Genomic DNA, 24031 nt, shown 5'->3' with positions numbered 1-24031 from the left:
ATTCCATTTTTCTAGGAGACTCAGTTGATTTGGTGACTTAGAGTTAGCCAGAACATTATTAAGTTTGCCATTCACAGACTGAATGTGTGTAAGCACATACACACACACTTTTGGCACAATGAGAGGCATTCATTTCACTACTGTGGAACTAAATTCTTCTCTCAACAATTATAAGAATTAGAGGATAAAGAATCCTATTAGGCTTCCCTTTCATTTCCTGTCAAAGCAATATTGTTTCCTTAGGCCTTTTTTGACTATAAAGAAGTTCGTATATGCCAATAAATATGTTTGCAATAAGACTAATTTTTAGCATAAAATATAGGTAAACTGTGTTTTTATGGGATGAAAAGAAATTGCCAGAGAAGCTAGATTGTAAGCATAACCTGCATTATCTACATAATAAGAGTTAGGATGATGAAGATTCTACTTCTAATACTCAATTGTAATAATACTCTGGAAATCCAGCACTGCTGCTGAGACAATTAAGAGGAATTAGTCATGATTTGTTACCCTATGCATGCCAATAGAGGAAAGGTCAAGCTGTTTGAGGCAATACTATACAGTGAATGTAATTTTCCTGAAAAGATGTCTCATTCAATTAAGTCCAAACTCATTATTACCTGGATCATTTTGGTGTGAAGTCCTTGACCCATCTCAGTCCCACCATGTGTGAGTAACACAGAGCCATCTGTATACACATGGACCAGAGCTCCAGCCTATGAAAAGGAACATTAATCCAAGAGTCACCATAAATGAACTAGTGAAGTACCTGGCAGATTGTAGTTACAAGCTACAGAAAACACCGCTGCATTGTGGTGTCGTTTGGACAGTATAAACTTGTAGTTGTTGTCTTGCTTATTTCAGTTTGAAAAATGTATACTCTTTCTTAACTCATTCACTATTTCTCTGAAAAGCTCTTGTTTGGTACAAAGGGAGGGGGGGACTGGTGAAGGCAACGTATATGTACCCTCTCTACTGAAGAAAAGAATGACACTTACAGACCTGGTTCAGAAATGGAACAGTGAAACTGATGCCAAATTTGGTAGGAATAATGCACATCCCTCTCTTCTTCCAGCGATTCTGCCTGCAAGGAGAGAACGTTATTCGTATACTCATGAGGCTTTCATTGTAACACAGTGCCGTGCTTCCCTACAACAGCCTGGGTATCAAAGCAGAAAATAAATACCTGAATGCAATATAGAGTGAGTTGATTGGTAACTTTTATGAAAGATTAGCGTTGTTTCTGGGTCTCAACAAGAAGAAAGCCAAACAGAACGTGCTTCCCCAGGCATTATAGAAGCAATTGTCTGGACTAATAACTATTCAGTTGTATATACAAGCCAACCAAAAAAAAAAAGAAGACTATAAGGCAGTGGAAGGCCTACACAAATTGTCTTGATGGCCATCTGAAAAGTCTAGCTGGACTCAAGAGAGCAACCTCCCCCAAAAAATATTGTCCTGCCAGGCAAGATTCCTGCCATATCTAAACTACCAGGTCACTGACAGAGGTTTCTTTCCACAGTAAGCCTAAAGGAATTTCAAAAAGAGAAATTTTTAGAAGTCATCCTACAAATATATGGTCTGACTTTGCATCACTCAAATTGCTAAGGGAACTTCAGAAGCTTGTAAGCAACAGGTATACCCAGTAAAAATCTCCAGAACACCTACTTGTTGAATTCTTCATTTAGTTTCTTCCTGGCGTGATAGCTACAGCTTGACAAACATTCATCCCAGCATCTTCGCAGAGTAAATCCCTCCAACTTTTGGTTAAAATGAGTCAGGTCTCCTTCATTATAAAGATTGAGCTTCCGTACCTTCCCAAAAAGACATATAAAGGACATGCCAAGTTTAATGCTTCAGACTACGTCTTTTTAATGGATGACATCAAAAGCATGTTCGTTCCTGGTTTTACTCCTGTGCTCAACCTACAGAACAACAGAATTAACAGATATATATCTATTTATGGGAAAATGGGGACTAAGACATTAAGGCTGGGAATTTTTAAGACAGACTGGGGCTTAAGCTCATTGTTAGTAAGATCAGGGTACCTAGTGACTTTGGGCTTTTTTTTAATATCTGTCCTTAAACCTGAATATCTATCCTTAAAGCAGATGTTACACAGTTAAGGATACTGAGGGAATCTAACCAATCAGAAAATAATCCATGCTATAATGTGGCTATCTTACAGAAAGTTTGAGATCCTGCTAAGGGCTAAGCAAAAATCAAGCGAAAGTTCTTATGTTTCAAAATTTCTGTGGTTGTTTCCAGTTCTCAGAGCTTGTTCAAAGGCAGCACCACCCTGAAATGTGTCAGTGGATCTGTACCTCCTCAGGTGGCAGGCCACACTTCCGAGCAAGATCACTCATCCAGCACTCAGCAATCATCATTCCTTGGGGCCCTCCAAAGCCACGGAAGGCTGTGTTGGAAGCCAAGTTGGTCTTGCAAACAGTGCCCACTGCGCTGACATTGGGGATGTTGTAGGAGTTATCCAAATGTAATAGAGCTCTGTCCATCACCTGGTGGAGAGAATGAATGGGAGTGAACACATTTTGTGTGCATCACATGTCAGACTTCTCACCAGCTGCCAAAGCGAGGTTTGAAAGCTCTGAACATAATTTACAAGAACCAGCACTTTCTCTTGCACCCTGCAGTTCTCAGTGAACACAGCTGGATCAGCACTGAGATGCAGCCAGTACTCCCTCCCATCTGCAATGGAGCATCAAGTGGTAACCTCCTGAAGGACCCCACAATAAGCACATTTCTCTGCTGACACTTATGACCCTGAGACAAATGGAGCTTCAAAGTCCTTTGTTGACCCTGGGCTCACGCTGAGCCGACCTGCTACTAAACGTCTTTACCTACCTGGAAGAACCATAATCTTCTCTTAATTATACTGAATAATCTGTTACTGGACAGTCTTCCTGATGGGGAAGTGACTCAGCAGCTGGGCTATGGCAGTAAGGGCAACTATATGAAATAAATGTTTTCAATAGCTACATCTAAACTGCAAGATTTGAGATCTTTGTCCACTTATTGTCCAAACTGGGAAAGAGCCAGTGCTTCTTTCTGGTTTGTGTTCCCAGATTTCCCTTCCAGCAGCAGCACAGAGAGATGATGCACACCCAAACTTACTTCAACATGGACCTCTTTCCCATCCCCTGATTCAGACACAGAGAGACAATTCACACTGATGTACTCTCAACCAGGCCCTTAGTTTATGCAAAGACACTTGCCTGCCATTCTGCTCTGCACAGCACCAACAACATTGCTAGCATTGAATATGGCTTTGGTACAGAGCTCTTGCAGTTCTCCCCTACTGATATTGGATTAATTTTTGTAGAAAATTATTAAAGGCTGAGTGGACTAGAGAAAGGGAGCTAGAATAAACATGACTGACAGTAGGCTATTGGGTTTGTCACGCACATGACCGAAAAGGACTCGTTTTTTACTCATCGGCATAAAAATTCTTGGAGAAAACTCAGAACTCAGGCCCATTCTTGTCCTTAGTGCTCGTGAAGCCAGTGTTAGCTTTAGCCAGTCCTTAACAAGTGTGTTGATTTAGGCACTCTGCCCCATCAGCCCATTGACTTGGATGTTTCTTTTTCCAAGGAACCAGCTTTCCCTAAGGCTGGGGAACTAGGAGTCATCATGCATTGTGCAACAAGTTTCCCATCACAGCCCTCTGTAATGTAAAGCAAGCTTTCTTGATTCTTATGCCTGTAATAACTTTTGCAAGTTATTACAGCATAAGAATTATGTGGCACATGCCAAGGCAGGTGAGTTGGCTCAGAGAGCAGCTCCAAAAACCCATCAAGGTCTGGTTTTAGTCATGTCAGAGTGCAGGATGTGCAAGCAATGCTGTAGACGACAACTCTCCCAAGTCAGAGCAAAAGGTTGCACATGGAAACATCTTCCACCTAGTTAGCCATGAGAAAATTTTACTTACACCATAAGAGAGGTCTACAGAGTTGCCCCCATTGCTGTAGTATGACACCTGAAGACTCTTGACTCTACCATTCTTCATGAAACCGACCTGTCAAGAAAGTCTCCTCAGTAACCAGTTTTCTACAAAATGTTGTTTTGTGCTTCCCTCCGAAAGCTGAATAGACCTCATACAGGTGAAAAGGCTGACCATCCTCTGCTGCAGCATAGGACCAGCATAGGTAGCAACTGAGGAAGCTTCTCAGTATTGGGTTCATCTATACACCTTACTCTTGCTCCAGAGAGCTTTTCTAAAATAAATGCTGGCCACTTGTCACAGCCACACCTTCCTTAACAGGTTTTGGCTTTGAAAAGCAGAAGCATCCCCATCCAGGGGATCGAAGAGGAAAGGAAGTTCACAAAACAAATAGTATGAAACCGTAAACAAATAGGGAGGCATATAAGACTGATGTGATTGTCAACAAGGGCAAAGTCTTGGTTGCAAGGAAGATGGAAGTATTTATGCTGAGGTCACAAGAAGGGAACTATCTGAGTCAAAAAAACTTCTACAGGAGTTTAACAGGAAAACTGCTATAACCCAGCTGGACCATTTTTTTCGCAGTCTCTTACTACTCTGCTGTTTTAGGTGACAACACTGAGACAACAGGCATTCATTTTACGTGTATGCATACCTTGTACCTGCCGAGGAAGGGATGTCTCCCACCACTTATCAACATGTCCTCATCTCGATCCAGCATGCACCTCACTGGGCGGCCAGTTCTGTCAAAGGACACATTTATCAGGCAAAGCCTGAAATGCACAATACAATTCCTACAGGGCAAGACTCTCCTCTTTCTGGTGAGCACAGTCTTTCCAGAGTGGCAATGGAGAGTTTGGGGTAAACTGCTTGGTTTAGATAAACAAAATTGCAAGATTGAGTTCAAAACAAAACAAAATAAAACAAATTAATACCTTAGAGGCTGGGACCTCTTAATGAAAACTCATGTGGAGACTCATATTAGAAAGAAGGATGGTTTCGCAGAGAAACAGGTGCTAGAAACCAAGCAATCAATGTTTTCTAGACTATTTCCCAAGGACCTCTTTTGACTTTGCAAGAGAGAATGTCATATGAATTATGTAATAATGCTAAGTAAATGCTGACTAGCCTTCAATTTGACCTTGTTTATTTGCTTATTTATTATCCAAGGATGAAAACAAGGAGGAAAAGAGTTCTTCATTTTCTAACAACTCTACCTTCCCAATCCCTCTCTTCAGGTTGTAAAAGTATCTAGTGAATTCCATAGATGTTATTTCATAACCTCTGGGATATAAAAACAGTGGTTTGGCTGGCAATGATAAAAGAAAGAAAACAATGCACATGTATTAGACAAATGCACATAATTAGAGAAATTAGTCTGAAAGGAAAAAGCCTTGTTCCTCACACCCAAACTTACTTGAAGGCTGCTACAGCCACTGCAGTTGTCAAAATAGTACTCCTGGTCTCTTTTCCTCCAAATCCTCCTCCCATTCTTTTCACTCGAACCACAACTCGATTTGAAGGGACTCCTAATGCATTAGCAGCGAACTCCTGAAGAAAAAGAGAACAGCAGCATGCACAGAGCTGGGCTGGTGTTAAGAACTAGACACCAACAGACTGCATTTCTGCAACCATTGCAACAGTACAAATACTCTGTTATTTTGCAGGTCCTGATGGTCTTCCAGTTGAATTTGTTGCAACTGGAACCAATAAGCTCAGTATTTAATCTCTAAGGTGGGAAGGAACGCAGTGCTTCAGAAGACAGCACCAGATTCTGGATGAGATGAACATGAGATGAGGTTACCAAGACACAGGTCTAATTTAGCACAGGGTTTCATGTACATACCACTCTGTCCATTCTACTCACTCAATTATGAGACCTATGGATGGTTTTGGCGAACCAATAAACAGTTCAAAGACACCCCTTAGTGCCAGCAACCTATCTCACAAGATGACACAGTTGGTGTATACATAGCCTGTGTTTGCACCATCTCTCTTTCTGACATGTCATTCAATACCCATGCCTACTGACCAGTCAGCACCCTCTCCAGAAAGGGTTAAGCACATAATCCTTGATGACAAAGATTTGCTGCCAACAGAAACGTCTTTGTCACTTGGAAGCAGATTCAGGACACCAGTAGTATGGATATGGACTTGTGATCCCATATCCAACTCTAAGACGATGTGGCTTTTTTTAACTCACGACAAGATTGAATCAATTGTAAAACAACTGTTTATCTAGTCTGAAACTGAGAAACTAATACCTTTTAGGTAGCAAGACAGTACCTGTGTCTTCATCAGGTTTTGGGTTGACACAAAGAGTTCCATCTCACCATCTTCCCCCTTCGGCACAGCCAGAGTACAGTGAGTTTCCAGATAGAAATGCTCCTGCCCAGCAAGGTACATCTCCCCTAGAAAATGGAAAGAAATATCCCAAAGATAAGGTGTCCCTGGTGTTACAAGGTGTCTCACATCATGTACTGCCCACAAGCTACTGCCCTTTTAACATGTGTTAAATGACAACCCTTTGCACTGTCCAGCACTGGATATCCCTAGCTCTTAAACTGACACTTCTGGTTCACCTAAACAAACAAACAAACAAACACCGCAAACAGACAAACCAGACATGTCCTAGACACACACTTTCAAAAATAAGCCTGCACACCATGCCATTGACCCAGCACCATTTAAGATGCAGTGTTTGGTGCCTTCCAGACTGCCCTGATAACACCACTGAGACAAAGGATAAAAATAAAACAAGCATAGTCTAGCTGAGCAGACCAAATACCAAATACAAAGTTACAGATTTTGAAACAGGGGAACAAAAATAGAAACCCAAAATGCCTTAAGATCTAACTGGGAATCAACTCTGTCACTATGTGTGGCTCTTTCCCAGGACATCTTACCTGGCAGTGCTGAGGGTACAATTTCCACTCATGGTACATACTACTGAATATCAGAATCAACCTCCTTTATCAGTCATGGCACTGGTCTATTCAGCTACCACGAAAATTAATATTCCAAGCAGTTCTCAAAATCCTGTTCCTCTCTTCCTTTTGTTAAGCCCAACAACAACAAAATAGCTGCCTACATTAGGTAAATCAGTGAGAAATGCACATTTGCATGAGACAACACCTACTCTGTAGCCTACTCTTCTCATCGCCTTGAGGGGATTGGCCTGGCATTCACAAAGTATTGCAGCCTTTTAAATAATCAACTCTTCTATCTCAGAACAATTTCTGCCTTGACCAGCACAGTATTTTCATTTTGTGTAGCATAATACACTATAAGGAACAGTTAACAAAAGCTTATGACACCTTTGAAGCACCAGCGCTGGTTTCTCACTGCAGAGGAAAGTCTTGGCAATGCATACAAAAATATTAATACAACAGATGACAGACCTGGAATTGTGTGTTTTGGTTAAATAACTCTGCCCTTCCCTCATGGGGCAGGCTTCTTTGATCTTCCAGAAGAATCCCTTCTCACCAGCATTTATGTCTATAACTGATTTCATTTCCCTCTCAGATCTTTAAGAGGGACACAACACTCTCTTATTGATAAATACATAGTTCTCCAAAGGTCTGATGTTGGAAACTCTTCCTCTCAGGAGCTATTGATCGGTGATACATACACCAAGCAAAGACACAGGTCTGACAGAGAATTCACAGCTCTGGCACTCTCCCCTCCTAACTCACAGAGGTTTTAAGCAGTTGTTGATATTATAATTGCTATGTTTACCTATGTCTCTACAACCTGCTTGGGAGACTCCAACTGAATGAAACCAAGAAGCACAGCAAAGAAAACCCATCCTCAAAGACAGACCAACAATCAAGGTTGAGAAAGTCTTATAGGGCAGTGCCATGTTCTTCATACCTACAGGCACCAATGTTGGTGGATCAGGTTTTCAGATGCATGCATGCCCCACTTGCATAAGATGCAGTCATACACCGGGTTAAAGAAAACTGACTGACCATAAGAGTCAGATCAGACTATGTTTGGACAGGGAAAAGCTGAAATGGATACATTTTGGGGAAGAAGGGGAGGACAAAAAACCCGCCACTCTGTAGAATATTTACTTAAGAAAAATATGTCCTTACATTGGAAGAGAGTGTTTACAGGGGCACAGTTGGGAGCATCCAAGTCTGTTTGAAACTGAAATTAAATCTTTCTCAAGCTGTTTGTGTATGAACAGTTAGTTTAAACTTACTATTAAATAAATGTGGCCCCACAAGCTTTACTTTCATGAGTTCAGTGTCATATGCATAAAATGGAGGCTGGTAGCTTGAATTCCTTTGCCACAAGCTATCCCATTTTAAAAGAAGTATTAATGCCTATTCTCACCTTCCAAAATGTGATCAGATTCTTCAAATCCTTTTTTCACATCTCCTTTATTTATCCTCTTTATAGATTTCAGAAAGGATTGCTTCTCAATAGCTTCCTAGGAAACACAATGACACAATTAAACTTTTGTGAAAGCAAAGCTTCCTCTGACTGAAGGAGAAATATCCAAGACAAAAAGCACAAGAACTTATCAGACTCTAACTATAGTAACAGCCAAGTGACTTGGCTTAAAGAAGCACAAAATATTTTTTGGCAACACAGCAATTTCACAATAAACACTGTAACTGTACAATCTTCTATTGTTCCTTGTGACTCATATCACATTATGGACCCAGAATCTCAAGGTCTGTAGCCACCCAAGCTATGACTTAAAACTTCTGTGGCCCAGAAAAGGGGGGAAAGGGAAAGGGAAAGGGAAAGGGAAAGGGGAAGGGAAAGGGAAAGGGGAAGGGAAAGGGAAAGGGGAAGGGAAAGGGGAAAGGAAAGGAAAGGAAAGGGGAAAGAAAGGAAAGGGGAAAGGGGAAAGGGGAAAGGGGAAAGGGGAAAGGGGAAAGGGGAAAGGGGAAAGGGGAAAGGGGAAAGGGGAAAGGGGAAAGGGGAAAGGGGAAAGGAAAGGAAAGGAAAGGAAAGGAAAGGAAAGGAAAGGAAAGGAAAGGAAAGGAAAGGAAAGGAAAGGAAAGGAAAGGAAAGGAAAGGAAAGGAAAGGAAAGGAAAGGAAAGGAAAGGAAAGGAAAGGAAAGGAAAGGAAAGGAAAGGAAAGGAAAGGAAAGGAAAGGAAAGGAAAGGAAAGGAAAGGAAAGGAAAGGAAAGGAAAGGAAAGGAAAGGAAAGGAAAGGAAAGGAAAGGAAAGGAAAGGAAAGGAAAGGAAAGGAAAGGAAAGGAAAGGAAAGGAAAGGAAAGGAAAGGAGAAGATAAAAAGAAAAGAGACATAAGGAGAAAAAACCTCTCAGACAGCATAAGAACTTCTGCAGAAATAGTTCACTTCTGAGCTAATATACAATAACCTTTCTTTAGGAAGTTTTAGAAATGCATTTTGCTTTTGCCAGAGCTGAAGCTTTCCATAATGGAAAAATAAAGAAAAGAAAAATCTTGTTTGCGAACCCACAAATCATACAAATAAACTAAAACCTCTGTCCACAGATGCCAGTACCAACCTCTGGATTAGCCAATGCACAGACCCTTTGTATTTGCATGAATACAATTCACATTACAAAACACATGATATGAAATCTTGACCATTTAAAAAAAACTAATTAGAATCCCATGGTTCTAATATCTCCCCAATAAAAGTTGCTTCACATTTTTTTTCTCATTTCTCAATGTGAAAACTGTATTACCATTTGTATTTACTGTCACATAAGCAAATCTGTTTAAAAAGCCTCCTAGTTTTCGAGGTTTTGGTTTTGTTTTTGTTTTTTAAAAAACAAGACATAAAATGATCACAAATAGTTTACATTAATTTCTTCAACTTCAAAAAAAGTCACTTAAGGGCTGTGTCCATACAGTCAGTGGAAATGTTCACAATGGAGAGTGAACTCCTTGAAATTAATTTAATCAGCTTTAGAAAATAGATAAGTGGTCTGTAGAAATCCCAGAGAAGCAGTGAAGTGACAGAGCTAGAAGAGATGCTTTCACGTTATTGTTATTATTGAGTGTTATAAATCAGAGAATGAAGATTGAATGAATAATGATGAAGCCATCAGGGTCACACCAGAGAATATTGAAAGTAAGCACCTGTGGCTAAGAATGTAACTGGCAGTAATCTTGTTCATTTAAACAAATTTGTGCTGAGCACAATATATCTACCAAAGTTTGGTTTGTTTGTTTAAGCTTTAAGTAACACAGAGCAAGTTAAGGTACTCCAAATCAGCACACAAAGGTGTGTGCTCTTTATATTTAAATATATTTTTTTTTCATTCTGTCCATATCCTGCTGCACCCACAAAGACTAACAAAACATGTGGCTAAACAGCCATACACGTGAGAACAGAAGCATCCCAAGCTAACTGCAGAAGTGGATCTGAGCCATCTTACCTGAATCGTGACAATAGGTTTAAGCTCTTCATACTTAATCTTTACAGCTTTAGCTGCTCTTCTAGAATGTTCTTGTGTATCTGCAACAACTGCACCGATGATATGACCAACACAAGTGACCTATGGGCAAGATTAGGACACACCATCATTTGGTGTGTATATATGCAGTAACTGAAAGGCTTATGACAATTCCCTTCATCTGTTCCTTTTGTGCACTTTTTCATCTGTTTGTTCTGACTGGTCTATTTAAAACCAGTCAAGGGAAAATGATCACAAACAAATTCGGACAGTAACCAAGTGAGTGAGCTTGTCCCAGGGACATGCAGCTTAGAGGAGAACAGTGCAGGGAACAGAGGAGAGGGGCACAGTGAAAGGGGACTCAGGCCCAACTGAATTTGGCACTGAGATTTCAACTGACTCCAGTGCAGTCAGGATTTATCTCTGTATAAGGCAGAGGACTTCACCAGACAATATGACAAATCTTATCTCCTAGGCAGTGTGATTGACAAAGGCTATTTTTAACCACATACCACATCCTCAGCAAAGACAGTCTCATCATTAGCGATGCCAGTGATGTTACTGCCAGGAACATCCTTGGCGGACACAAAACACACAAACCCAGGAACACTCTGGGCTTCAGATGCATCTACAGAACTAAAGAAAGGAGAAGGAGAGGCAGCATCATTATTTTTCATTTATCTTTTTTTGCTTATGAGATACCAATACATTTTCAGGCCTAATTCCCTGAAGTCTGGATATGCAAAAGAGAAGGAATTGGTCACATGAATATCATGCGAGACTAAGACAGAAAGGGCAACATATTAAACTAAAATAATTTGAGATCTTAATGATAAGTTGAATCCTGACTGTGACTGATCACCAGTCTGCTTCCTTGGACTATACCGTATCACACACCTTTTTCCTAAGACAAATCTGAACTTGATACAAATGCCACATGTACTTAAGATCCCTCAACACACCCTACCAAAGACGGATTAGTGTTAATGATGACATGCCTCCACTGTCATCTTAGCTGCCATGATTCTGTGAAGGCAAGATTCCTTCCTGTCTGTTGGTAAACATGACATTTTACTGCAGACATGTATCTTCTACTGTGGGTTCACCTCTAGAAAAAAAGGTGGCTGTGAGTCAGGAAGAAGTTGTTGAGTATCAATCACAAGGAAGCTGTAGCGTATTTAAAAGTTTGCAAAAGAAATGACACTCCAAAAGACAAAAAGCTTCAGGAAAGGCTTTCTTTGGTAATCAGCAAAAGACATATCTAGCCAAAATCCTTATCTGCTTGAATGATATACAGATTTACAACTAAATGACAAGCAGAACTGAAAGTCACTAGAAAAGTGCAATATATTTTAATTTTTGTGTGGAGCACTTCATAAAAATGTATTACAAAAGACTTTCAAGCTCCTTTTGCAAAATTTTGTACATGGCTATGTAATTGGCTTGCTTTACAAGGGAACTGTTGGGAATAGAAAAGCTATGGCTTTGTTTCTGCTGAATGATTTATTGTCTTCTGTAAATTACTGCAATATTTTCAGCATGCTTGTTTAGATTCTTGAAACTCTGATACAAACTGTGCCTGAAAGTAGCTGTTCATGCATCACAGTGAGCTACAGACGTTAAAAAAAAAAAAAGACATTAAATGTGTGAACTAACTTTCCCATGTGAACTCTTAGACAGCAGGAACTGAGGACAATGCTATTTTTCTTTGGAAAGTTCACTTTCCCTTGCTTCTGCAGCAACACTTCAGAAAAAATCTCCTGACAGTTTCCCTTAGTTAAAAATAAAGAGGCAGATGATTTCTAATGGTGGTCAAAATCTGACTCAGGTGAAGTTTTCAGACCCAGTATTTTAACCGATGAAATCCTAGGCTGAGATACTTCTGTCACCTGAGGAAACATTCTGCCACTTCCTCTATAGAACAACACAAGCTCACAGCTAGAAATGTGAGTGCATAATGCAAATGCAAGAGAATATATACAGCAACCTCTATAAAATACCACATATTGTGGTCACAGGCATAGATACAGGCACAGGCATAGATGCTTTCTCTATCGTCCCATCTGCACTGGTAGTAGTAACAACGCTTATGCATTTGCAGCACTCATCAATGACCACATTGCAACACCTAAGATTTAACTACAATGACAGAACAGTTTCTTTCATAACCTGAGATTTGACTACCACATCTGTGCATCCATAACCACCATGCTGCCCATCCCATGTTAAATCACTGTGGGGAACCTCCTGGCAGGAAGCCTAAAGGCGGGAAGTGTTGCCTAAGGAATGAACAGCACATGGCAAGGCTATTGAGGATGACATGAGGTGACATAACGCAGTGTCCCACATCAGAGCAGCGGAGGGCGGATGAGAGCCACAGAGCCATCACAGTGTAAACACAATTAGGGACTGGGGAAGTCTGTCAGTCCTCCAGTATAACAGCATTAAAACTCATATGAGAATTCAGATGGCATTACCTGCCAGGATAGGCATTCTAGAGGTGGACAGTCACTATTGTTATAAGTTCTGCACCAGTCATGCCCTGTGCAGACAAGATGTTTACAAAGACAGCTTCACTTCCCATATACTGACCTATCCACCTTGCTACTGCCAAGCACAAACAGCTCTACATCTAGCAGCTGAAGTTTTCAGAGGGCTTGATCATAGCCAGTGCAAGCAACCACTGTGCAAGGCAAAAACCAGAAGACAGTACGCACACAGCTGACTCATCCGCAGGAGTGCTGTGGTGGAACTGCATGTTACAACCTAAATTTTTAGGCAGAAGTACGTTCAAGTTGCGTGCTCCGGTTAGTGATTAAAATGACATCTCCTCAGACATTGTGGTGCTCTCCCTACCCTGCTCCTTTTCAGTGCTGCATGCTTAAGCATAACAGATGGGACAGGTAAGAAGTTTGCCTAGGGCCGAGGGCTTGGTGCTGCAGCAAAACTCTGAATTTTGTGTTAATTCCCGCATATTCCCACTGACACAGACTCACAAGGCGGCTGTAACACATAGAGCTCCCCTCCATGTAACAATGTGCAGTGAGCTGCTGGAGCTCCCACTAATGCAGAAGCCTCTCCCTCACCCACAACTTGATAGGACAATATTTTCTAAGCCACCAGGCACTGGATGCTTCCAACATCTGAAACTCATAAGCAACACTTACAGGATCTTAGCGTGGGCTTTGGTGCTGGTCACCAGCGTTAGATACAGCTCTTTCTCATAGTGAGGGATGTCATCGCAGTAAACAGCTTCTCCACATGCTTGTTTGGCTGCTGAAACGTGCATCAAAGGCCGGCCCACCATATCTTCAACTGCCTGGCCCTTGGGCACTTCCTGGAGTAAAACACATGACTGACTACTACTGCTCATATCACAGGAGACAGGAGCATTAATGGGAGAGCAAAAGGCACAGTGAGACATTCAAGTGAGGTGGGCAATGGGGTAGGGGCTCAGCCCTGTGGGAAAGGAGGGGCAACAAGATGGAGTGGCTCCACAGAGGGGGACAATGAAGTGAAAGGGATTCTGTTTTTGAAACTGCTATGGAAGAGAAGGGTTTGATGTGGCAGTTTGTATTAAAGTTTCAAGTTCCGAAACTAGCTTCTACTCTCAAAGCTCAAGAGAACAGGTTATGAATGGAGAAATAAGGAAGATATATCCTGAGAGATGCAAAGAAAGACCAGCTGTAACTGGGGAAAGCAGAAGGGCAATTTCAACTTGGATACGGAGCTGGCTGCAGGAGGAAAGTGCTACCCACGGCAATTTTTATGAAGCTGTACTTGTCAGGAACTGTCTCGGGCAATGACAGCAAAGAACATTGTACCCTAAAGCGAGGAAGGGACTGAGATTCAAATACAGGAATGACATTATATAAGTTCAGGGAGAAAAGAAGATAAGCAGCACAGAGTTTGAGAAAAGCCCAGGTCTATGTTATGCAGGTACTGCTACTTACTTGGAAGAGCTGAGCATTTGCAATGGGATCTTTGTGAAACAGCTCTGTAGCACTGATGTAGTTCGAGGGAACAGGTTCACACAGATTGTTCTGCCAGAGACATATTAAAGAAAAATCATCTCCTCTGCCAGTCCCTTTCTCACATTCCCCAGTAGCCCAGGATATTCTCCATCCTCCAGTGAAGATAATTCATCTTTTATGGGGTGAAAGGCAAACAGGGCTCAGGCTCTGTGCAAAGAATAGCCACAGACCCATAAGAGCAGTTGTAATGCAACAAATAGGAGAAGTCCAGGAATCCTCCTGTGAACCCACAGTTCAGCATCCTTCCACAGAGAGGTGGGGATGCCACGAGGAAGCCAGTGGGAAGATACACTAGTCACTGTCATGCAGGTAGGGAGTAGAGTAGCTTTGGCAGCTATTGCAACATGGAGTTTGTTATCAGGTATGACTCTGCTTGAATCTGAATTCCCCCCATGCAGGCCTTCCCCACCAAGAAAGCACGTAGAGGATCTCTTTCCCCAAATCTGCCTTCTCTAGCAGCACTCACATTGCCATTGTGGTTCTTGCTCAGTTTCTGAAGGACTGTCAGGTAGAACTTGAAGAAGAAGCTGAGTGTAAGTGTGCGTCGGAAATCCACCATCCCCCCAGGTGCAGAAGCAGACAGATCCATTTCACCAGCCAGTAAGCGACAGGCATCCTGCAGCAGCTTCTCATTCCAGTCTCTGCAAAGGAACAAAGGCGACACAGAGACCTTGCTCAGCCCCAAATATCACCAGAGCAGACTCTTCTGACATGGCAGCCCCACAAGCTGTCAGGCCACCTGTTCCATCTCTGTTTACAATATATGTGCCAGCTTTGCTGTCATCTTGGGCTCATGTCATCTTTTTTGAAGGTGTGTCAAAGCTATTAATTTATAAGAGCGCAGATTTCTCAGTCCAGTTTGAAAAAAAAATCAGTTTCGTATGTCATGTCCCCATCTAGCTTCTGCCCACTTCAATGGATGAATGAATTTAGCAAGGAAATGGCTCTCTGAGAGACTGACTTGGATCTCTGAGGGTAAGGAGTACTAGAGGAAGCAAGACAAAAAAGCACAAAAAAGCAGATTGCTGCAGAAGTGTAGCTACACTTCTTCCACTTTCTCCTTCTGTGCACTATATCAGAGAAGATTTAGGGTATTTGAACTGCTTCTGTAAAAATCAGCACCATTCACAGAATCACACAGAATCACAGAACGTTAGGGATTGGAAGGGACCTCGAAAGATCATCTAACCCAATCCCTCATTCCATTAGACAGCCTTTCTATCACAGAAAAATTCCTACCTGCCAGTGAGCTCCTGGCAAGATTTTAGAGCCAGGACAGTTGTAGGCGCCATCCCTCCATAGCTTAGTTTTATCTCCTCCACTCGGCTGGTGCCATCTTGGAACAGGACTCTCATCCCACAGGTCACAATAGCAATGTCATCCTCCCGACGGGAAGCCTGCTTGAAAGCTGAGAAGTATTCACCCTAGAAGACAGGAAAGTATTTCTTTACTCTCTCTTTACCTTGGCATGTGCTGGAGTATAAATATGGACAAGCGATTAACCTTTCTCTACATGACAGAGCTATTCCAGGAAACTGTATCTGGTTGATTCAGCTTGAAGGGCCAAGCAGGACACATTTGTTCATGCAGTGCTGTATATTTTCACAAGATTCAACAATTAATTCTAATTTACTAGATCAGTGGTTATTAGCCAACCTGTCACATTTTTTCCGTATCTTGAAAAGAAAAACCAGGACAGATGTTTTCGTACGTAAACAAGCTTGCAGTTCCTCACAACTTATTCTTTCTCCCAGGCTGCTAAGTTGGAAGCCTAATTAGTAAAACTCATATCCTAAACTCCTTCCCTTCAGAAGTCTTTGAACTCTGCAAGAACTGAAATCAATAATTACAAATGTCTCACAGTTCTAGAATAGACCAGATTAATTAAGAAAAGACTATTTCAATCTGTTAATGCAAATATAATTCTCAGTAACTATCCTGAATCCTCTGCTGGTATCCAGAGAGTGAGAAAATTCTTGTAAAATCACCAGTAACTAGAACCCACAAAACTCAGCAGCTCTCCTATGAAGTGTGGCAGCAAATGAGATTAGCACTGTATCAGCGTACAAAGAGTGATGGTACCACCCTGGAGTCACAGTACGTTCAGTTTTTCCCCTTATCTGTCCTGGAGATTATGACAAATTGCTGTTCAGGCATCCTGCAGGCTAGGAGAGGAATCAGATCCAATGTCTTTGCACAGCCCTTCTGTAGAGTTTTCTGCCAAGTTTCTTCTCTAATGGCTTAGCCAAGTGACTCTGAGGAGCATAGCAGTGTGTTCCATTAATTATTTCTGATCAGAAGTGGACAGCAATTCTTTCATTATTGTAAAGAATAATTCCTCTATTGTTTACAAGAACAGTTTCACAAGAGGCCCCTTTTGTGCATTGACAGCTTGTTACTGGAGATGTAACTGAAGGGTGTGTTTCATTTCCTGAATTCAAGTAATTAGTGGGCAGCCAGCAGATAATAGTAGAGGAGCATAAATAGCATCCTCCCAATCAGGGCATTCTGCCACTCTGCTTGTTGAAAGCTAATTGCTTTTAAAAGGAGAAAAAGCAGCCTCTTCTCTTACTGCACACTTCAGAGAAGACTTCTAATAACATGCTTGCAACAAGAGGGCAATGTTTGCCTTCACTCCTCACAAGATGCCTTCATTTTCTTGGTATGGAGTCCTGTGGGATAAAAGACACTCACTATTTCCTCACTAGATGTGCAGGTAAGGTAACCATCACATCAGCTGCCTGTGCCTGCCCTACCTCTTGGTAAAACATAGCATGTCCCCTCTAAACCATCACAGTTAAAGTTTCTAGGTGTTACTTATTCTCACAGGAAAACCAAGCAGCCCTTACTCTCAAGGGCTGCATATTAGGGACCTAGATTAGTCTCCCCTCTTCCCTTCTGGAGAAGACACAACACCAGGTAAGAGCTCATTAAGAAATCCACAGGCTCCAACAGATTCATAGGTAATATTCACAATTGCAAAAGCATTGTTTCCATGTCATTTTTTTCAGTCCACCACCATGGAATAGAGAGATCAATAATGGATGAAGGTTGGAGGATGCTAATTTAAAGGATGAAATAAGACTTCACAGAGTCATAGAATGGTTTGGGTTGGAAGGGACCTTAAAGATCACCCAGTTCCAACCCCTCTGCCATGGGCAGGGACACCTTTCACTAGATCAACCTGCTCAAAGTCCCATCCAGCCTGGCCTTGAACACTTCGTAACTGCTTTGTCACTTCAGCAGGACAAAAATCATTATAGTATGAACCTATGATGGCAATACTTAGCGAACAGTAGGTTAAGATTGTTTTCCTAAACAGAAACACATAGGCACTGTGATGTCAGGCTTTTTCTATTCAAATACCAGTGAATGTCTGTGTGATCCAGAGTACCATTACCATAAAAAATGAAATAACAGTGACAAATGTGATAGAGAAAGATGCATGCCAGGGAAAGGACATGAAAAATTGACAGTCACTAAGTAATAACACAAGTGGTGCAAAACATTTATGAGCATTAACTGAAACATAAGGAATGTTTTTCTAGTCCAGAAGACAAAGAGGATTGTTAAATAAAGGTTATGTCCTATTCTAGGAATACCTTGTTATATACAAAAGGCTAAGCAGTTTTCTTCTCTGAAATGTTTATATTTTATCTTTAATCCAGTGAGCTGTTTCCCTTCCTAAATATTGTCTTTGATCAGCTACATTCCCCTTACAAGTACAGACTCAAAATCTGTAATTCCTGAATATCTCCAATATCTGACACAAAATAGCAGGAGAAAAAGGTGTTACCTTCTCTCCCACAACAGCCTGTCTGTAATAAAGCCTATCCTGAACTCAGTTTCCCTACAGTAACACTGAATTGGATGAACTGCTAAACTTCTTTAGTCTAATGCTTTCTGTTGTTTGGCTAGTCTTACCCTTGGTGTGACAAGTCACATCAATGCCAAGAGGTAACATCAATTTTACAAAAAATTTCATCTAGCCGTGTGCTGACACAGCCCTGTTTCCAGCTGTGAGGAACCACAGTTCCAGAAGACTTCACCTGCCACATGTCAGCAACTTCAGACATCCTCTGAAGAACTTTGGTCTCCCTGACTTCATGTTTGTGAGCAAAGATCAACCAAGAAACCATGAAGTAGAGAATTTGAAAGTTGCTTTAGTTTTTCAGATCAATGAGCTGCATATAACCTAGTGATGAAGCCACTGACCTGCTGGCAAGCATTTGTTTGTCTTGTGAAACTGACATATGACTGTCATTTGGATGGAAGAACATGGTATTTTCCATTGACTACCTCCACTGTTTCTCATTTTGGCAAAAAGCAATGCTTCTTGTAATTATCACAAGATCAACGAGGAATCACACAGAAATAGGTGGAAAAACACCATAAATAAAATAGCCATGTTCCCTTAATAGTTAGATACAAAAATTAGAGAAGACAGACAAAGGGTTTATTGATTCTATCCCATAGTATGATGGCATTTCAAGTAAATCAGTGTTTTGCATTTATAAAGAAAATGTGTCACTACATTGTGAATCCTTGCATCTTTTAACTTGTAGCCTCAAGCCCTAAAAAGGTAAATACCTTCACAGTCATTAAATTTCAGTCTGGTGCTCTCAGCCCTAAGGGGAAAAAAGAGTTTACCTCTTAGGCACTCTGAGTCAGTTATGGTTCATGCTGCCACACAGAAGTGTTCATTGCTCCCTCTGAACGAAGGCTCATTTGAAGTTGCAAGTCCACGTTGCCAAAATTCCCTGATAATCAGTCCTTGTGGTTTCAGTCTTGCAAGGCAAGGATGCAGAAACTGAACTTCCCTCTTATTCCTACACACTTTCCCCATTTGCCATTTCAGTTCACAGAATTGAAGCAGGAACCTTGAGAACATTATCTTTATTTCGGGAGCTGCTAGCATCTTTGCTGCACTCTTTTGCAAACAGAACTTAGACCTCCAGGAACACCACTTTTTCACCTTTCATCATTACCGAATGGACTCAAAAAGCGCCAGGTAATAAAGTGAAATTTATGTTTCTTACACTAGAAAACTTCTTGGGCTTATGCTATTTATCATAGAGCCCAGCTCCCCTGGCTTGTCAAGAAGAGTATGTTGCTGGATTTTCACAAAATAATTTACTTGTTTCCTGGTCCACTTGGGACTGCATAATCATTTGGAGGTCGGTTTCCAAGGAAAAAAGTGCCTAACATTGAAAATAACATTCAAACAACAGCATTTTAGCTCCACAAACACTGAAGTCTTTTCCTACAAACTTACCTTCCTGCTGTAGGGTATTTCCACAGAGAGAAGTATTTCTTCAGGCTTAACTATTGTCTTCCTGTAACCAGTGAAAAACTTCTCATCCATTGTGACAGTCCTTTTGCCCTCTATAGAGCAAGGAGAGATCAATGTCGGATTAATGACTCAGATAAAGAATGGCAACAGCGTGTGTGAAATAGCCTTCGACCTATAGAAATCACTCTTAATATATCAGTTTTCATTTTTCCACTCTCTTTTACCAAATCAAGAATTATTTTCTCAGATTTACTTTGGTCCTTATGGAATTCACGACAGCCACTGTCTACATATGAAGTTTATCTGCACAGGAACTGATCAAAGAGACCTGCCCTCCTTTTTTATCTAATAAAAGCTGAGCCCCGAGATGAACCAGTTTCCAGCCTCCCAATGTAATTCCCTCTTTCTCCTTTCCTTAGTCGGCACACAAACCAGTACCAGAGAAAGTCACTGATTGGAGAGTCCACTTACTTTAGGGATTCTATTTCAAAAAAATCCTTCCTAAGAGCAAATACAAATTGAGACATTTGGCTTTTATTAAAAAGAAAAACCCCACACACACAAAACAAAACAAGTTTCACTCTTTTTCTGAAAAATCCACAAGGATCAAAGTATGATAGTGACAGAAACAATTTCACGCCTATTAATTTTAATGATTAGGCATCTTCAACCAGCTCTTCACAAGGACCTGTCTGTAAGTACATATGCGGTGAGATTCATTCTGACACAGAAGTTCAGAATTATTTAGGAAGCCAACCTTAGGTCTGGCCTTAGGGCTCCAGTCTCCAAAAGGGCAAAATCAATGAAGACTCAGACTAAGCCTATTTTACATAATGTTAACTTCCACTTCCAAGTGTTGACCTGACCTATTGATCACTGATCCATGGCAAAGGACTGTTGACTCTTCCACTCCCCTCAGTGCCACAAGGAGGTGTAACTTACCATTTGATACCAGAGTCAGTTTGCTTCCACTTGCCATTAACACAGGATTTAAGTCAGAAATTGGGCTTGCTGTCATTATGTTCCCCCCAAGAGCCTGAAGTGATAATACATGTGTTAGGTAAATCCTAAAAAAATCTGAAGATACAGCCATAGTATCTTGTAATCCTGCATTACTCCATACACAGCACACTAGAGATTAGCTCTGCTTCAGGTAGCTTGGATAAATTATTTTTGCTTACTCAGCAATTTTAGGCCTTTAATCACAGTATCACAGTATGTTTGGGATTGGAAGGGACCTCAAAAGATCATCTAGTCCAATCCCCCTGCTGGAGCAGGAACGCCTAGGTGAGGTCGCACAGGAACCTGTCCAGGTGGGTTTTGAATGTCTCCAGAGAAGGAGATTCCACAACCCCTCTGGGCAGCCTGTTCCAGTGCTCTGTCACCCTCACTGAGAAGAAGTTTTTTCTCGAATTTAAGTGGAACCTCTTGTGTTCCAGCTTGATCCCATTACCCCTTGTCCTATCATTGTTTGCCACTGAGAAGAGCCTGGCTCCATGCTCATGGCACTCACCCTTTATATATTTATAAACATTAATAAGGTCACCAATGAAGTGGGGAAACCTAAAACCCATTAAATCAGTTGCTGTCCTAGTCAATACTAATATTTGCCTGAAACACTTTTATGAAAAGTCTTTGAGTAATGCATCAAAGTTACCTTATGCTCAAACCACCATACCAAATAATGCCAAAATTTAATCACTGTAGCTGCAATTAAGGGAAGAATCATAAATGTATAGAGCATCTTTTCAGTAACATTCAGGAACGCATTTTTTTTTGTTGCAATACAGATTTATGGCGCAGTATCTTGTGGAACAAAATTGCGTTTGGTAGGTTGGCTCATCAGCTTGCTTTATTTTTTTTCTCCTTTAGCAAACAGACTTTGAACACTCCGAACCCACCTTCTCTTTACGTTTAAAACCAGAGGAAAGTTTGCCAGATCTGATGCATTAATGCTATGACTACCATAGTTGTGCTGGCAAAAATATACACACCCACTACTTTGAAGTTTGGCCAGCACTCTAAATATATTTTTGCTAAGTAAGTCAAATCTCACTACGGTTTCTCCCACTTATCCTGATAATAGTACTAGAAGACCTGGACAACTGTTGTGTTTCCCTGGCTTGCTAAATCCGTGATATCAGTGTAGCACAGACACCAGCTGAGACCCATGCTGTCGTCAGTTCCTGGGGCTGGCTTATGTGTACTATTTTATTTGCCTAGGTTTGCAGATGTTCCTGTGTGAGAAGCACAAGGCGCAACATTGGATGACACAGGCAAGCTCCTCAGACCGAGCTTTCAACTCCATTCCCTGATGTTCCCATGTCACTTACAGCAACATTCCTGATCTGTGGCCCTGCAAACCACCGCAGCTGTTCGAGGACAGCCTGGAAGACCTCTGTTTTGTAAGGAGGAAGCTCTGCCACAGCTTTTCTCAGCACCTCCTCTACCAAGCTCAGGGTACAGGCAGCGCCAAAGGTGACCCCTGCAAACAAACAAATGAAAATGTTTTGAAAAATGAATTGTTCTTCTCCCAAAAGTCAAGGTACAGTAGGTCAGTTATAACTGTGCCTATGAAAGCTAGATGAGTTCATTTGGACTGCAGGGTTTAGAGATGTTCAGTTACACCAGACTATTTTGTATGCACTGCTTGTAAACATCACATGCCCAGAACAAAATTCAGTGTTATATGAACAATATTGCCCTCCTATAGGTATTAGTTTGCCCTTTGAGAACTCCTCTCCAGTTTCCACAGCTTAACCATTCTGCCACACTGTATGTGAGGTGCAGAACAAGGACTGCATTGAGCCACATGCACTACGCTGTCCTAACTACTTGTAACTATTTGTAAGTCTGACCTGTTCCCACCATGAAGATAGATGCAGTACTTCATGCAGTAACTTTGACTGTCAAATTCAGCATCTGTCCCCCGGTTACTAATTTTAAAATCTTTCTAAATTATAAGATTGCCCATTGAAACCCATTATTAACCCAGTTAATATACGTGAAATGATATTCAAACAGATAAAATATCTAATATGCCTTCTAGCGAAAGCCCTCTGATGCTCAAATTATTTTTACATATCACTCACTCAGTTCCCTGCATGGGAGAGGCGCCAATCCATATATAAAGCAGGTTTTAATCTATGGATTTTCCTTCACATCCTCTTTATTATTCCATGGAGTACCCCCTCACTTCACAGGCATTCTGCCTCTCTTTTTGCTCACCCGTTTCAGTGTGCTGAACAGCGTTCATTTCAGAGATCCATGCTGGTGCTATTATGACTGGATACAACATGTTCTTTAACCTCATCTCAATACCTGAAGGAAAAGTAAGAGTCCTTCAGTTACACCCAGGTGACAGAGATCCCAGTGGAACAGCAGCAGGCCTATTAAAGAGGCAGTTCATTGACCTTCTGTTATGCAGATTATTCAAGGTTACAGAGATACCAAATGAAAAGTTGCTTTCCACTCATGCCAGAATTCTCAAAGGGAAGTTTTAGAGACGTTTTTTTCTAGGCTTACAATAGCCTTAAATACACTGTTCAGTGCTTGTGTAACCTGGCTATTGTACATAGTCCTTCAAGAAAGAATAATGAATGCAATGAATACAAAGTTTGGTGATTCTCTCCTGAACCAATTGCACAGGACAACAGAATTACTAAATATGGCTGAACTCTCATCCTCCGTGCTTATGTTTGCAGAAGTATACATTTTGGGGGGCAAAAAAATCCCAATTTCTAGTCTTGAGAGTTTACTCACTGAAAAATCTTTCAAAACACAAGTTTCACAACAGAATTCATTTGATCACAAGGACATTTCATGCTGTGCCACTCCCTTCTCAAAATTCCACAAAGCTAACACAAAAGTTCAGAGGTCTAGATAAGCTTTTTTCTTTTTTTTGGCATGACACAACAAAGAACAGGGAAAAACATTCACTGTGAGATTAATCTCCCTGAGAAGAAAATCTTTTCCTACATATAACCTGAAGATTATATAGCTATTTAACAGCAATAGCATGAATAGCATGAAGGAGGTTTACATTTGCATTGTTCTCACAAAATGGTCCATGGAAATGAGTATTAGCTCTTCCACTTACCCACTTCTGTGTTCCCCACAACAAGCTTGGCATTGGGGTACTGGGATTTGAGAGCTACCAGTTCCTTGAGAGTTGTAGGCTGGATCCACATCACACGCTCGCCTTTGAAACACAGCTGCTCCTGCTGTTTGTTACCCTGAGTCTGCAAAAGTGAATCCAGATAGAGTTCAGACTCTACATCAAGCGAAGAATCCCTGCTCAGATGCCGCCCATGCCCAGGCCAGGCCAGGCTCCATCTCAGTCAAGTTACCAACA

General features: G+C 41.2%; 1 protein-coding gene across 2 annotated transcripts in view; it reads right to left on the bottom strand.

Annotated features, from left to right (window-relative positions):
* The window catches only part of XDH (xanthine dehydrogenase), a gene marked incomplete at both ends in the record, with an annotated part of 49545 nt that overhangs the window by 8433 nt on the left and 17081 nt on the right, over positions 1–24031 (bottom strand). For both annotated transcript variants that reach the window (XM_080342902.1, XM_080342903.1), the window contains 20 exons: positions 621–716; positions 1003–1084; positions 1669–1814; positions 2325–2516; positions 3947–4033; positions 4614–4701; positions 5376–5509; positions 6245–6369; positions 8300–8396; positions 10333–10452; positions 10863–10986; positions 13518–13687; positions 14304–14393; positions 14851–15025; positions 15624–15808; positions 19660–19769; positions 20620–20713; positions 22011–22162; positions 22906–22998; positions 23777–23918. In XM_080342902.1, the coding sequence (XP_080199028.1) occupies positions 621–716; positions 1003–1084; positions 1669–1814; positions 2325–2516; positions 3947–4033; positions 4614–4701; positions 5376–5509; positions 6245–6369; positions 8300–8396; positions 10333–10452; positions 10863–10986; positions 13518–13687; positions 14304–14393; positions 14851–15025; positions 15624–15808; positions 19660–19769; positions 20620–20713; positions 22011–22162; positions 22906–22998; positions 23777–23918 (2502 nt within the window). The remainder of the gene's footprint in view (positions 1–620; positions 717–1002; positions 1085–1668; positions 1815–2324; positions 2517–3946; positions 4034–4613; positions 4702–5375; positions 5510–6244; positions 6370–8299; positions 8397–10332; positions 10453–10862; positions 10987–13517; positions 13688–14303; positions 14394–14850; positions 15026–15623; positions 15809–19659; positions 19770–20619; positions 20714–22010; positions 22163–22905; positions 22999–23776; positions 23919–24031) is intronic.

Source organism: Nesoenas mayeri, assembly GCF_963082525.1.
Source record: "Nesoenas mayeri genome assembly, chromosome: 3".
NCBI lineage: Eukaryota > Metazoa > Chordata > Aves > Columbiformes > Columbidae > Nesoenas > Nesoenas mayeri.
This window is presented reverse-complemented; position numbering and strand designations above follow the sequence as displayed.